Source organism: Sinocyclocheilus anshuiensis, unplaced genomic scaffold, assembly GCF_001515605.1.
Source record: "Sinocyclocheilus anshuiensis isolate Anshui unplaced genomic scaffold, SAMN03320099.WGS_v1.1 scaffold26, whole genome shotgun sequence".
Lineage (NCBI taxonomy): Eukaryota > Metazoa > Chordata > Actinopteri > Cypriniformes > Cyprinidae > Sinocyclocheilus > Sinocyclocheilus anshuiensis.
The window spans coordinates 950,643-964,632 of NW_015544143.1; the positions used below are offsets into that span (position 1 = coordinate 950,643).

General features: G+C 37.7%; 1 protein-coding gene across 1 annotated transcript in view; it reads left to right on the forward strand.

Annotated features, from left to right (window-relative positions):
- Nucleotides 1-12,342, forward strand: part of LOC107695042 (chromodomain-helicase-DNA-binding protein 5-like) — a 32,584-nt gene extending 20,242 nt beyond the window's left edge. The window contains 18 exon segments of the mRNA XM_016494822.1: nt 223-469; nt 561-733; nt 2,196-2,370; nt 2,471-2,557; nt 3,373-3,461; nt 3,554-3,687; nt 3,799-3,943; nt 4,289-4,448; nt 4,531-4,610; nt 4,688-4,886; nt 4,972-5,058; nt 5,620-5,781; nt 5,928-6,036; nt 9,616-9,748; nt 9,826-10,021; nt 10,623-10,786; nt 10,898-11,024; nt 12,169-12,342. Coding sequence (XP_016350308.1) covers nt 223-469; nt 561-733; nt 2,196-2,370; nt 2,471-2,557; nt 3,373-3,461; nt 3,554-3,687; nt 3,799-3,943; nt 4,289-4,448; nt 4,531-4,610; nt 4,688-4,886; nt 4,972-5,058; nt 5,620-5,781; nt 5,928-6,036; nt 9,616-9,748; nt 9,826-10,021; nt 10,623-10,786; nt 10,898-11,024; nt 12,169-12,296 — 2,595 coding nt within the window. The 3' untranslated portion in view covers nt 12,297-12,342.
- Nucleotides 12,343-13,990: the final 1,648 nt, after the last annotated feature.

Consider the following 13,990-nt stretch of genomic DNA (forward strand, 5'->3'; position numbering starts at 1 on the left):
AAATATATCTCGGCCATACAATTTTTCTTATGTTTATGTATCTGTAATACATTTTTGAGTATATATATATATATATATATATATATATATATATATATATATATATGATACATTATATTATAGATAGTCATATATTAGACTTTATTATTTAATTATTGCTTTTGTTTTTCTTGCTGTTCTTTCTTTTTTCTCTTCATCGATCTTTTCTCTTTGTCCTTGCAGGCATTCAGCCGGGCACATCGTATCGGGCAAAATAAAAAGGTGATGATCTATCGCTTTGTAACTCGGGCATCCGTAGAGGAGCGTATTACCCAGGTGGCCAAGCGAAAGATGATGCTGACCCACCTGGTGGTGCGCCCTGGCTTGGGCTCTAAGACGGGCTCCATGTCCAAACAGGAACTTGACGACATCCTCAAGTTTGGCACTGAGGAGCTGTTTAAAGACGATGTGGAAGCCGCCAGAACAATGGGTTAGCTGAAGTGGTTTAAGATAAACATTACGGCACTTTGCTTGTGGATTTTGTGGATTCCAGTAGTTCATGTCCTAAATCTCTTCTGCAGGAGATAATAAAGAAGGAGAGGAGGGCAGTGTGATCCACTATGATGATAACGCCATTTCCAAACTGCTGGACCGTAGCCGGGATGCCACCGAAGACACAGAGATCCAGAACATGAACGAGTACCTGAGCTCATTTAAGGTGGCTCAGTATGTGGTGAGAGAGGAGGATGGAGAGGTGAGATACAGATGCTTTGCTGTCTGTTTCTCATGCCTCTTTTTATTAAACAAGGGATGAAAATGAATGCTGGTCAATCCTTTGAAAGTGACTACCTTAGAAATGCTTTATTTCTTTTAGTCTTCTATGCTCAAGAGGGCATAGTTGTGCAAGTTGCAGCTTCTTTCACAAAAGCTTCGTATTGTGTGGAGGGGCAGCATCAATGTGGCTTTGTTCACATTTTTGACATTTTATAAAAAGTTTTCATTAAAATTCTGACCTGATGCATACACTACCACATCAAAATTTTGGGGTCACTTAGATTTTTTTTTTAAAGACTTTAATACCTTTACTTGGAAAGGTTGCAGTAAATTGATCAAAATTAGCAATACATATATTTATAATGTTACAAAAGATTTATATTTGATAAATATAAATTATGTTATATAATAAATTATGTTCTTCTGAACCCTATTCATAAAAGTATTCTGGAAAAGTATCCTGTTTTCAGCATTGATAATAAGAAATGTTTGTTGAGCAGCAAGTCAGCATATTAGAAAGATTTCTGAAGGATCATGTGACACTGAAGACTGAAGAAATGGCTGCTGAAAATTCAGCTTTGCCATCACAGGAATAAATTACATTTTAAAATATTTCACAATATTTCAGAGTGGTAATGTATGTAATTTCATAAAAAGCACACAACATTTGTAGCTGTGTTTGAATGCACTCATTTTCATTCTCTTTTTCTTTTTTGTGACATTCACTATGCAGTGAATGATGAGTGAGTGTTAGCGGTTTTGGACATGAATGTGTAGAAAGTAATTTTTTTCTCTCATGCTCCTGTAGGGAGATGTCATGATAGACATGGGCAAAAGCAAAATTTTCAGTTTTCCATCCCCATTTCACACTGACAGATACTCTCAGTATGAGAAAATCTCCTGGGATCATGCTGATGCTTACATCATTATTATAGCAACCCATGTAGATGCACAGCTATCTGAAGAAGCGGATCAGATTTCAGCAATAGCAAAATGACAGACAATAAGTCCTAAAGATCAGAATGTGTGGATTTGCTACAATGGTCAAAGTATTAGGGTCCTCTCTATATGTATCATGATAACGCTGTACTATGCTTTGAAGTACCTTGGAGTACCATGGTATATGAATATGGTAATGATTCAGTATAATGGTACATATCAAATTATTATTTTGATAATATCACTGGTACCACCGCAGTCCTTTTCTGTGTTGGAACAAAAACCTGCATTATGAAGGGAAAGCTTCATCCAGCTTCAAAATGGGACTAAATAATTACAAAAAAAATATATATATATATTATCTCATATACAAATACCAAATGTTTAGGATTATTGTTAGTAAACAATAAATATAATAAGATTAATTGAAGTCGATAATAGGCCTGTGATAAATTATCTGTATTTGTGTGTGTGTGTGTGTGTGTGTGTGTGTGTTCCTGCAGGAGGAGGTCCAGAGGGAGATTATTAAGCAGGAAGAGAATGTTGATCCAGACTACTGGGAGAAGCTCTTGAGGCACCATTACGAGCAGCAGCAGGAGGATCTGGCCCGGAACCTGGGCAAAGGGAAACGTATCCGCAAACAGGTCAACTATAATGATGCCTCTCAGGAGGACCAAGGTACCCAAACACAGATGCTGACAGTGCTATAACTCAGTGTAAAACTGTGTATATGAGTATATCTGAGTTTACAAGCATTCTCTCTCAATCCTGTTCTCAGAGTGGCAGGATGATCTTTCAGATAATCAGTCTGAGTACTCTGTTGGGTCCGAGGATGAGGATGAAGATTTTGAGGAACGTCCTGAAGGTAGGCGTCTTTATACATATATATATATATTATATATATATACACATATACATATACACACACACACACACACACACACACACACACACTACTGTTTAAAACTTTGGGGTCAATATGATATGTATATGTGTGTATATATATATATATATATAAATACATTCATAAATTAATACTTATATTCATCAAGGATGCATTAAATTATAATGTTATAAAAGATTTCTATTTAAGCTATTTTTTTCTCAATTAATTTAATTTATATATTAGAGTAAATAAAAGCATTATAATCGAATATACGTAGATAGATAGATAGATATATAGACAGACAGACAGACAGACAGACAGATAGATAGATAGATAGATATTTAAGTTATTTAATATTTTGAATTGCTTCTTTATATTAACGAAAATACAAAATACATTTTGAAAAGCTAAAATAAAAGAGGTTAATCAAAGAATCCTAAAAAAAAAAAGTATCACAGTTTCCACAAAACTATTAAGCAGCACAACTGTTTTCAACTTTGATATTAAGAAATGTTTTCTTGAGCAGCAAATCAGCATATTAGAATGATTTCTTAAGGATCATGTGACAATGAAGACTGGAGTAATGGCTGCTGAAAATTCAGCTTTGCATCACAGGAATAAATTACATTTTAAAATATACTCAAATAGACAACAGCTATTTTAAATTTATTTCACATTTTTATGAAATAAGTGTAGCCTTGATGAGCATAAGAGACTTTTTTCAAAAACATAAAAAAATCTTATTGACTTTCATCATACTTGGTATGCACCTAAATGAGTTCCTCTTCCTCCAGGAGGACGCAGACAATCTCGAAGACAGTTGAAGAGCGAGCGGGACAAACCATTGCCGCCGTTGCTGGCTAGAGTTAGTGGTAATATAGAGGTAAATCTTCTTATAATTTTATGAAAAGAGGGAGTTTGTGCATAATTCCTTTCTTCAGGTGAAGCTTTGGCTGTTTACCTTGGGGATTTCAGGTTTTGGGATTTAACGCCCGGCAGCGGAAAGCCTTCCTGAATGCGATTATGCGCTGGGGTATGCCCCCACAAGATGCTTTCAACTCTCACTGGCTGGTCCGTGACCTGCGAGGGAAAAGTGAGAAGGAGTTCAGGTATGTGCATGTGTCTCTCTGTAATAGTTTCTTCATATATACTGTATATATATATATATATATATATTTTACATTTTCATTCGTTGGTCTTTGGTTCTGTGTGTTTTTCAGGGCTTATGTATCTCTGTTCATGAGGCACCTGTGTGAGCCAGGGGCAGATGGAGCAGAAACATTTGCAGATGGGGTCCCGAGGGAAGGCCTGTCCCGCCAACATGTTCTCACCCGGATTGGTGTCATGTCTCTGGTCCGCAAGAAGGTGGTGAATTACTTACTGCATTTTATGTGAAAAGGTTTTTAACTTGATAGATATAAAGATCTAACTTGAAGTTGATTTTTTTATTTGTGAATAATTTAAATTATTTTCTTTAACATTCTACAGCATTATTTACTTTAATGTGGATTTTAACCCAGATTTTTATTTTGAAAGTTTCTAGCAGTGAACATAGAATAAGCAAATTAAACAGGATATAAATCATATATATATATATATATATATGTACTGTATATATATATATATATATATATATATATATAAAGATATATATTTATATATAAACAAAAACTCTGTACTGAAATTTCCTCTTTAATGTTGTGTATATAGGTTCAGGAGTTTGAGCATGTGAATGGGAAGTTTAGTACACCAGATTTGATTCCTGTAGGATTGGAGCTGAAAAAACTTACTGAAAGTGTGTCGTCGGACCCCAACACACCTGTTCCTGCCAGTCCGGTTCCGACTCAACCCAGCACACCTGTTCCTTTAGGTGTGTGAAAGTGTGTGTGTGTACTACACAATGAAACCCTGGTTGTTTGTGGATAACTGGACTGTTACATTTGTTTTTACAGAAAAGACAGAGTCAGTGTCTTGTTCTCAAGAAGACAAGGACATTACAGAACCAGAGAGCACCAAATCGCTGGACCCTGAGGTCAGACTGAAGTCATCCAGAAATATCTCTCTTGTCTTTTATTTCTCTTATCCTTATTAAAATCTCTCTTCTCACAGCAGCCAGTTATGCCAGAACCCTCCCCTGCCCCAGAGAAAGCTAATGATGAAGAAGAACCAAAAAGCGGAAGTCCTGAAGGAAAAGGAATGGAAGAGAGCGAGAAGAATGATACCCCTTCTGTCCATTCAGAGCCATCGTCCAATCAAGCACAGCCACCCACAAAACCTAGTGAGCAGACAGCCAATCAGACACCATTAGGTGAGGGTTTTTCACTAAGCGTATAATGATTCTACAAAACATTTCTCTCAATAAACAAAATATTAAAATATTTTGTTTATTCAAGACTGTGGTAAAGGGAAAGAAACTTCTCCGGAGAGAGGGGAAAATAAAGCCAGCCCAGCAAAAATAGATGATAAGGAGCAAAAACCAGGTCAGCATTCATGGTATTTGTTTATAAAACTTCCAAAAACAGAATAAAAGGGGTGGCCGAGATTCCAGATCCATTTATCTTCAAATTGGCATCTTAAAACACACTTTCCACTAAATGGATACAAAATAACGCCTGAAACTCTTTTTCAACAAATGGTCAGTAAAAGTAGGTGCTTAACCTGAAAATATATATATATTTTTTTTTTTTGTTTTTACTTTTTTATGTTATGTTTTATGTTTAATTTTTATGAAACCCTGTTACCAAAGAATGTTTAAATATAAATGATTTGTGTGATTTTTGTATTTTTCTGGCATTAAAAATTAAAACAGACATCCAAATTTAATAGACAGCATTCAGAAAATAAATATAAATTTGATAAATATATATATATCTTTAGATGAAATGTTTGAGCTTGACACATGCAGTCAACACTAAAATTTGTGTAAAAATTGGAATGAGATTTCGGTCAGTTTAGTAATTCTCACAACTAAAGGATTTGATCCATAAGGCTTAAAAAATGAATTGAACAGCCTTATTCTCTGCGTTTGCCAAACTATGTAGTTTCTGCAGCCATTCCTGATGATTTAAAATCTGAAGACCCCCATGAGAACCAATTGAATGGAGAGAAAGACGCGAGGGATGACACGGACGAGAGCCACAGAGATGACAAGAACAGCATCAAGACCCGGTTCATGTTTAACATCGCAGATGGTGGATTCACTGGTGAGTTGTAGTCTTATTGACGTCGTTCTGATTTGTTGTCTCGCTTCGATGGGCATCAACGCATGCACACATACTGTATCATGGACAGCAGATTCAAAATTCTGTGTGAATGATAGCAGAGATACAGAGTGTTTATATGTGTTCAGAATTACACACGCTGTGGCAAAACGAGGAACGTGCAGCTGTATCATCTGGCAAAATGTACGACATCTGGCACCGTCGCCATGACTACTGGCTGCTGGCTGGCATTGTAACGTATCCTCACTGTTCTTTCCATGGCACATTTGAGCTGTTTTATTATTCCTTTAATAATATCTCTTATCGTTTTTTTTTTTCTGTTGGTTTTGTTCTTTCTTTTCTTTCCTTTTGATTTATTTTTTCTTTCGGACCTTCATGTAGTTGTGAACATAAATGAGTGTGATGTGCCAGTTTGAATAAATGGAATTAGGAATTAGAACTGCATCATTTCATTTCATTCATATAAGTTACACTACTGTTCAAAAGTTTGGGGTAGGTAAGATTTTTTTAATATTTTTAAAAGAAGTCTTTTATGCTCCAAGGCTGCATTTATTTGATCAAAAAACAAAAACAAAACAGTAATATTATGAAATATTATTACAATTTGAAAGAACAGTTAATTAGTGAAAAATTTGTTTTGTCTTTTGTTTCTATGTTAAAATATATTAACATAGAAACAAAAGACAAAACTAATTTTTCAGTAGCCATCATTCCAGTTTTCATTGTCACATGATCCTTCAGATATCATTCTAATATTTTGGTGCTCAAAAACTTTTCTTAACATCAATATTAAATATTCTGTAATTAAATATTAAATAATAAATAATAATTAAATATCAATATTCTACCTACCATTTTTGTGGAAACAGTGATTCTTTGATGAATAGAATGTTCAGAATTTATTTAAAAGAACAGCATTTATTTGCAATATAAATAATTTGTAACATTATAAATGTCTTTACTTTTTGATCAATTCAATGCATCGTTGCTGAAAAAGTATTCATTTTTAATATTCAAAAAAATACTGACCCAAAACATTTTAACAGTAGTGCATTACTTCCTTTTTCGATGTGTGTTTTTTTTTAAATAGTTCACCCAACTTATTCTTTAAAGTGCTGTTCCCTTTCATAGGTTCACTCTACACTGTGAAGTCATCGCTATGGGAACACCTTCTGTGAAGCCCTTATACCATTACGCCATTTTATTGGCCAGTAGCGCTCAGCACCACCCCAAGAAATTCGTCTCATATGCTCATATCAGCATATCGTGCTATGCGCGATTTCATCAGATTTCTTTTCCTTCAGGAAGCGGATTATCTGTTGCCCATAGGAAAGAGTTTTTGTCATGTTCTTTGCTACTTTTCAAAGCTGTTACTCCATCCAATTCGGGAAAGGATAGGGAGATCCCGACTTTGAGTCAAGAGATTTTGTCACTCCTAGAGAAAGGGGCTATAGAAGAAATACCCCCCACTCAGATGGAGTCAGGCTTTTACAGCCATTATTTTGTTGTGCCCAAGAAGGATTGTGGTTTACGTCCGATTTTGGATTTACGCTGCATAAATCTTGGGCTCAGAGTGAGCAAATTCAACATGCTGATGTTAAAATCCATTTTGTCTCATATCCGAACCGGAGATTGGTTTGTGACTATCGATCTAAAGGATGCGTACTTCCACATCCAGATCATCAAGAGTCAAGTCAAGTCAAGTCACCTTTATTTATATAGCGCTTTAAGAGACTCGGGAAGTTCCTCAAGTTCGAGGGCAAAGCTTACCAATACTGTGTTCTTCCGTTTGGACTGGCACTGGCTCCTGAACGTTCACAAAGTGTATGGATGCAGCTCTGGCCCCGTTGCGGCTCCAGGGCTTCCGGATTTTGAATTACCTGTACGATTGGCTGATATTAGCTCAATCACAGTATTAGGTGATAGCTCATCGAGGCTTGGTACTCTGTCATTTGAGGAGCCTAGGATTAAGCGTAAACCTACAGAAGAGTGTGTTGCTGCCACGTCAGCAAACAACTTTTCTGGGCGTGGACTTGGATTCTTGCACAATGCAGGCACATCTGTCTCCTGCACATGTTCAGTCATTACAGACCTCTCTGAGTCAGTTTAGGGCTTCTAGTCCACGTGGGTTTATGCCGCAGACTGATGGGTCTTATGGCAGCAGCGTCCCCTGTGGTTCAGTTGGGCCTGCTCCACATGAGGCCATTCCAGTGGTGGATAAAAATACATAACATTTCACCTCACTGCCACCCATTCCACAGCTATGATGACACGCAGAGGTTTTCATGCTCTGTGGTCTCGTACCTGAATCGTCAAGGGGGACTACATTCTCGACCCCCTGTGCAGATTGGCGAGACATGTCCTTTGGGCACAGACCAAGTTTCTGTCAGTCAGAATGGTTCATGTCCCAGGTTATCTGAACCTGGAAGCGGACCTACTTTTGAGGCAGGTCTTGGAGCCCGGAGAACGGAGGTTACATCCTCAGGTGGTGAGCCTCAAATGGCACAGGTTCGGCCGAGCAGAAGTGGACTTGTTTGCTTCAAGCATGACTGTGCATTGCCCGCTCTGGTTCTCCCTGTCTCCTCCGTTACCTCTGGGAGTAGACGCTCTGGCTCAGGAGTGGCCCAGGACCGGCCCAGAACCAGAGTTATGCCTTCCCACCGATCCATTTGCTCTCAGTGGTTCTGCTCAAAGTACGTTGCTGGTGGCCCCATTCTGGCCCACTCAGATGTGGTTCTTAGACCTGGTCAGTCTACTAGCTGGCCCTCCTTGGGAGGTTCCCCTCAAGCATGACCTGCTGACTCATGCTCATCACCCCTGGTTTCCCGTTTCATGCAAGGGTCGAGACGGCTTTGGCCTTTCCGCCCTGTACAAATTCTTTCATGGGATTTATCTATCTTCCTGGAAGGTCTGGCAGGCCATCCATTTGATCAATTGGAGTCTGTGTCAGAGAAGTTTTTGACCCTGATGACGGTCCTTTTGGTGGCTCTATCCTTTTGCTTCCAGCAGGTGGTCTTGGAGGCTTTTCCCCTTTCTGATGAGGGGACTGGAAGTGATGTGCGACTTCCTAGTCTTTGCCCGGTGAGGATATTGAAAATCTACGTTGACCGCTCAGACCAGTGGCGTAGATCTGACCAATTGTTTGTATGTTTTGGCAGTAAAAACAAGGGAGCTGCTGTCACCTAACAGAGAATGTTTCATTGGGTGTTTGAGGCTATCTCTGCAGCCTATGTCGCGTGGCTTCGCCTCTAGGTGTGCACTAGAGGAATGGCTTCTTCTCAGATATTTGTGCTGCGTCAGGATGGACCTCTTCAAACTTTGATCAAGTTCTACAGACTTGACGTGAGGATGGCTACCAGGTTTTATCTGCTTGAGTGGACTCTTTCCTCGGTCTTCCAGCTATCTTCAGGTACGTGAAGGCCTTATGGAATATTGTTCCCATAGCGATGGCTTCGCAGCATAAAGTGAACCTATGAAAGGGAACGTTTCGGTTGGTTCCCTGAATAGGGAAAGAGACGGTGCGTCGCCGGCCTTTCCCGTGCATCTCAATTTATCCAGAATCGTGCACCTCTATTTTGCACACAAACAGCTCTTAATTTTTGTTCATGGTATTCAGCTGCAACTAAATGTTTTGCAAAATGAGACACAGAATAAATTGTTTGATATTTAAATGTTTTTTTAACCACATTGGAATCAAAACTGGGAATCATTAAGTGGAATCGGAATCGGAATTGGAATTAATAAAATTCAAACGATACACAACCCTAGTAAAATCTTTTCTGTATATGAAGTGAAACCTTAACCAGCTACTCACAGACATGGCTATGCACGGTGGCAGGACATTCAGAATGACCCACGGTATGCCATCCTCAATGAGCCTTTCAAGACTGAAATGCACAAAGGGAACTACTTAGAAATGAAAAATAAATTTCTCGCCAGACGTTTTAAGGTACAAGTTATTATGTGTTTTATTTTAATTAATTAAAGTGATCTTTTATATTCACACATTCTTCATTCACATTTTAGCTCCTGGAACAGGCTTTGGTAATTGAGGAGCAGCTACGGCGCGCTGCATACCTGAATATGACTCAGGATCCCAGTCACCCCGCCATGGCCCTCAACACACGTTTTGCAGAGGTGGAGTGCCTGGCTGAGTCCCACCAGCACCTCTCCAAAGAGTCCCTTGCTGGTAACAAGCCAGCCAATGCTGTGCTGCACAAAGGTGATTTTCTAAAAACATAACAAACAACCTGATGCTTGGAACTGCCCCATGTTGCTTGCTGTTAACCACAGTAGCTTTATAAACCAAACATAAACTAAATGTGCATTACTGTTCAAAAGTTTGGGGTTGGTAAGATTTGTTAATGTTTTTGAGAGAACTGTCTTATGCTCACCAAGGCTGCATTTATTTGAACTACAGTAAAAACAATAATACTGCAAAATATTACAGGTTAAAATAACTGTTTTCTATTTTAAAATGTTATTTATTCCTGTGATGGCAAAACTGAATTTTCAGCAGCCATTACTTCAGCCTTCAGTGTTACAAGATCCTTCAGATATCATTCTAATATGCTGATTTGCTGCTGAAGAAACATTTCTTATTATTATCAATGTTGTTTTTTTTTGTAGCATTCTTTTATAGCATTGAAAAAAAGCTTTTAGTTGAGAAATATTTTTTAACATAAATGTCATTTTTTCACTTTTTATCATTTTCATGTATCCTTGCTGAATAAAAGTATTAATTTCTTTCAAAAACAAAACAACAAAAACCTACTTGGGCGTGTTTAAACTATCCATTTTTATGTTCACTGGTGTTGTTTTAGTGTTGAATCAACTGGAGGAGCTGTTAAGTGATATGAAGGCTGACGTGACACGGTTGCCCTCCATGCTTTCGAGGGTCCCACCCATCTCTGCCCGGCTCCAGATGTCAGAGCGGGGCATCCTCAGCAGGCTGACCAGCTGGGGCAACGAGCCGCCACCTCAGCAGGTCAGCATGACATGTCTTTTGCCATATGTGTAGTCCATGTAAGATGAATAATAGATGAGCCTCATGTGGATGAACCTTCATGTAAGAATATTTTGTTTCATCTCCTTTCAGCCTTTCCCTCAGGGCTCTTTCGGCTGTTCTCAGATGTATAATAGCAGTTTCGCCAGAGGGTTCCGTGGACCTGGAGGCACTGCGATGGTGAACTACAGCCAGATGCCCCTGGGGCCGTACGTCAGTGGTTAGTGGCCTACATTAGCCTTGAAATGAAGAGCACGTAATAAATTCCTATTGATAGTTTCCACGTGACGTCACTCCCTTATAGGAACGCCCACCTGGAGGGCAAAACGAAAGGCAAAATTCAGTAAACACCTTATTGATTATGTATATTTTGTACAGGCAAGCAGATGAAGCCAGAATATAAATGCAATGTGCAAAGTTTCACCTTAAATGGTTTCCCATAGAAAACCATTAGAAGGAAAACACTGAACCATTAAGCGGATTGCATTCATATTCCGGCCTCATCTGCTTGCCTAATGCCTATGTAATCTATGAATCATTAATATAGAGAATATTACTGTTTTTAAATATATTAAGGCACTTTAAATGTTTTTACAAAGTTTTGTCACACTGTTTAATGATTTAAATATTGCCGCGGGTGCTTAATATGGATTGCAAATGGCCAAAACTTGCATTTTGTTCACATACCTTTGTTTTATTCTTTTGAGAGGTGATCTAAATATTTGCGGCGTTGAAACAGATGGAAAATTGACAGGCTTGTTCTGCAGTTCTATGGATGTGTTGCCCTCCAGGTCTTCGAGCCGGTCACGTGACTGAAAGCTATGAATTGCATCAATTCTGTCCAAGAAACGCCCACTTAGAAAGGAAGAGTCCACCTGAACAACATTTAAATCAACCAGCCACAGTTAGACTAGTGCATAAATATCTACATTAATATCTAGTTTGCTACCAAATGAACTTTTGCAAATTCAGTGAATAGTCTTTTTAGTTATTGTAAGCTAAAACAAAAACTACTGAAAGAAATGAAATAAAATTAAACAAAAATAACTAATTGAAATAAGTTGAAGTACTAAAGGTACCAAAACTGAAATAAAAATTAAAGCTATATAGAAATAAAAATGACAAGCACATAACAAAATCACTAAAATGTAAACCAAAATATGAAGGTAATAAAGATAAACTAATTCAAAATATTAATAAATTCTGTAATAGTACATATACAGTATATAAATAATACTAAAATAACACAAGCAGTCTTGTTTGTGTTCAGTCTAGGGAAAGCAGTGTGAGAACAAGACGTATCCACTGAGAAAGTAATTAAATATGGAAATATAATGCTGCTGTTCTATAATGCTTCTTTTTAGTGTCCTCAAACGGACCGCCGGCCCCAACCAGCCACCTGGAGAAGAAGTCCAGCGATGCTCTGCGAGATGTGGCCACCCCTGATCTGAAATCAGGCAAACCTAGCGATGTTATATGCATTGAGGACTAGCCCGCAGCTGTTCCGTCCTCTTTCTATACAATACCTACAGACAAAACCGTGGAGAACTATAATTTGAAATATTATTCTTATATCATGGCTTGTTTTTCTTGATGGCCATGAAGAACATTTTCATCTCTGCTAACGTTGAGCCATCTGGAGGTGCAACTAGTTCCTGGCCAGTTCAAGGGCCAGATGTCCCACCTCTACAGCCTGTGCTTTTCTCCTGGCTCTGCTCATGGATTGCGTATTGTTGCTGCCCCTGCAGGTTATTGCTGTGTAGTGCACCTAAACACAGAATAGTGCAATGACTATAATTTTCTCTGGAAAACTTCAGATAATTTTACAGTTTGCCAGCACTAATGTTTGATATTTGAATTGTACTGGATTGTTTTTAGTTTACATTCCCCTTTAAAAAGAAAAAGAGTGTTGTCCCTGAAGGTTTAAAGGTGCTTTCAGTATTTTTTATTTTAAAAAGTTCTGAGACATTTAAAACAGTGTACAATTAAAATTGGCAGTAGCCTAAGAAAAAGCTTATTTACATAGAGTCGGGCTGCCTCTTGTTAGATCACATGACGTACTAAATAATACTCACTAAACAAAAATTACCGATTGCACCTTTAAAGGACAGAGCAGTATTAAATCAATGGCAAATGGAATGTTTCATGAGCTAATACTTTGAAAATCTTGGAATGTTTCATTTTAAATGCAACGTGAACTCTATTCACATAATCTGGCAAGCTGTTGAATACCACAAAAAAATATCCCTCGGTTTGTAAAAAACAGAACAAAATGCATTCATAATCATTCATTTGCAGAGGAAATGAACGGAGCAAACGCTGCCCACAATTTCGTATGTCTGGAAATTTTTGGTAACTTAAAGCAGTCTCACAATTTATATATTCAGTTGTTTTATGTAAATTCCATTTAATTTAAATTTAATTTTTAAATGTTTACATTTATAAATGTATGTCATGCAGGTGCTTCAACACAATACAAGTTTCACATTTCTGGTACAATGCATCTATGTTTGATTTTACAAAGTGAGGGACAAGCCGAAATTATATATTATATACTATTATTATTTTATATTCATGCTATCAACAGCATGTCTGGAATATTTCTGTTTTTAATTTCTGGAACAAAGTAAATTCTGCTCCACAGGGATATTTGTGCATTGTTTCTACCATTTTCCTCACATTCAGATGCTTTTAATTTGTAAACTTAATTCTCCACATTTTGTATTATCACATCCTTTTGTCAGATGCATTTTGCTTGACATTTTGTGAATTGCTGAGAACTTGGACCCTAATTGCTCCGGTTTTACTAAGCCGAGCTTATGGATAGTATTGACATGATTGTTCTGGTGCCATAAGTTGTGTGGATATGGATTGTTTTTGTTTCAATTTGAAATATGCCTTGTGTAACTTTTTAAGCAGCGCACTTTAAATGGAGACCAGATGTTACCATAGAGACGGCATCTGCTATGGGCCATTTCAAACACAGTAGAAACCTCTTTCAATAACTCGTATACTCAGTTTCAGTCTGTGGTATTAGTCATGTTAATGTAGATGGAGTATTTGGTTTGTTTTCTGCATCTCAGCAACGTAAATGGCACTTAAGTGTCATGGCTGACCGTAAACGTGATCATAGCTTCTTTTGCAGTAGATTTGACTTGAGGGGTTCAAAATTATCATTTGTGTAAA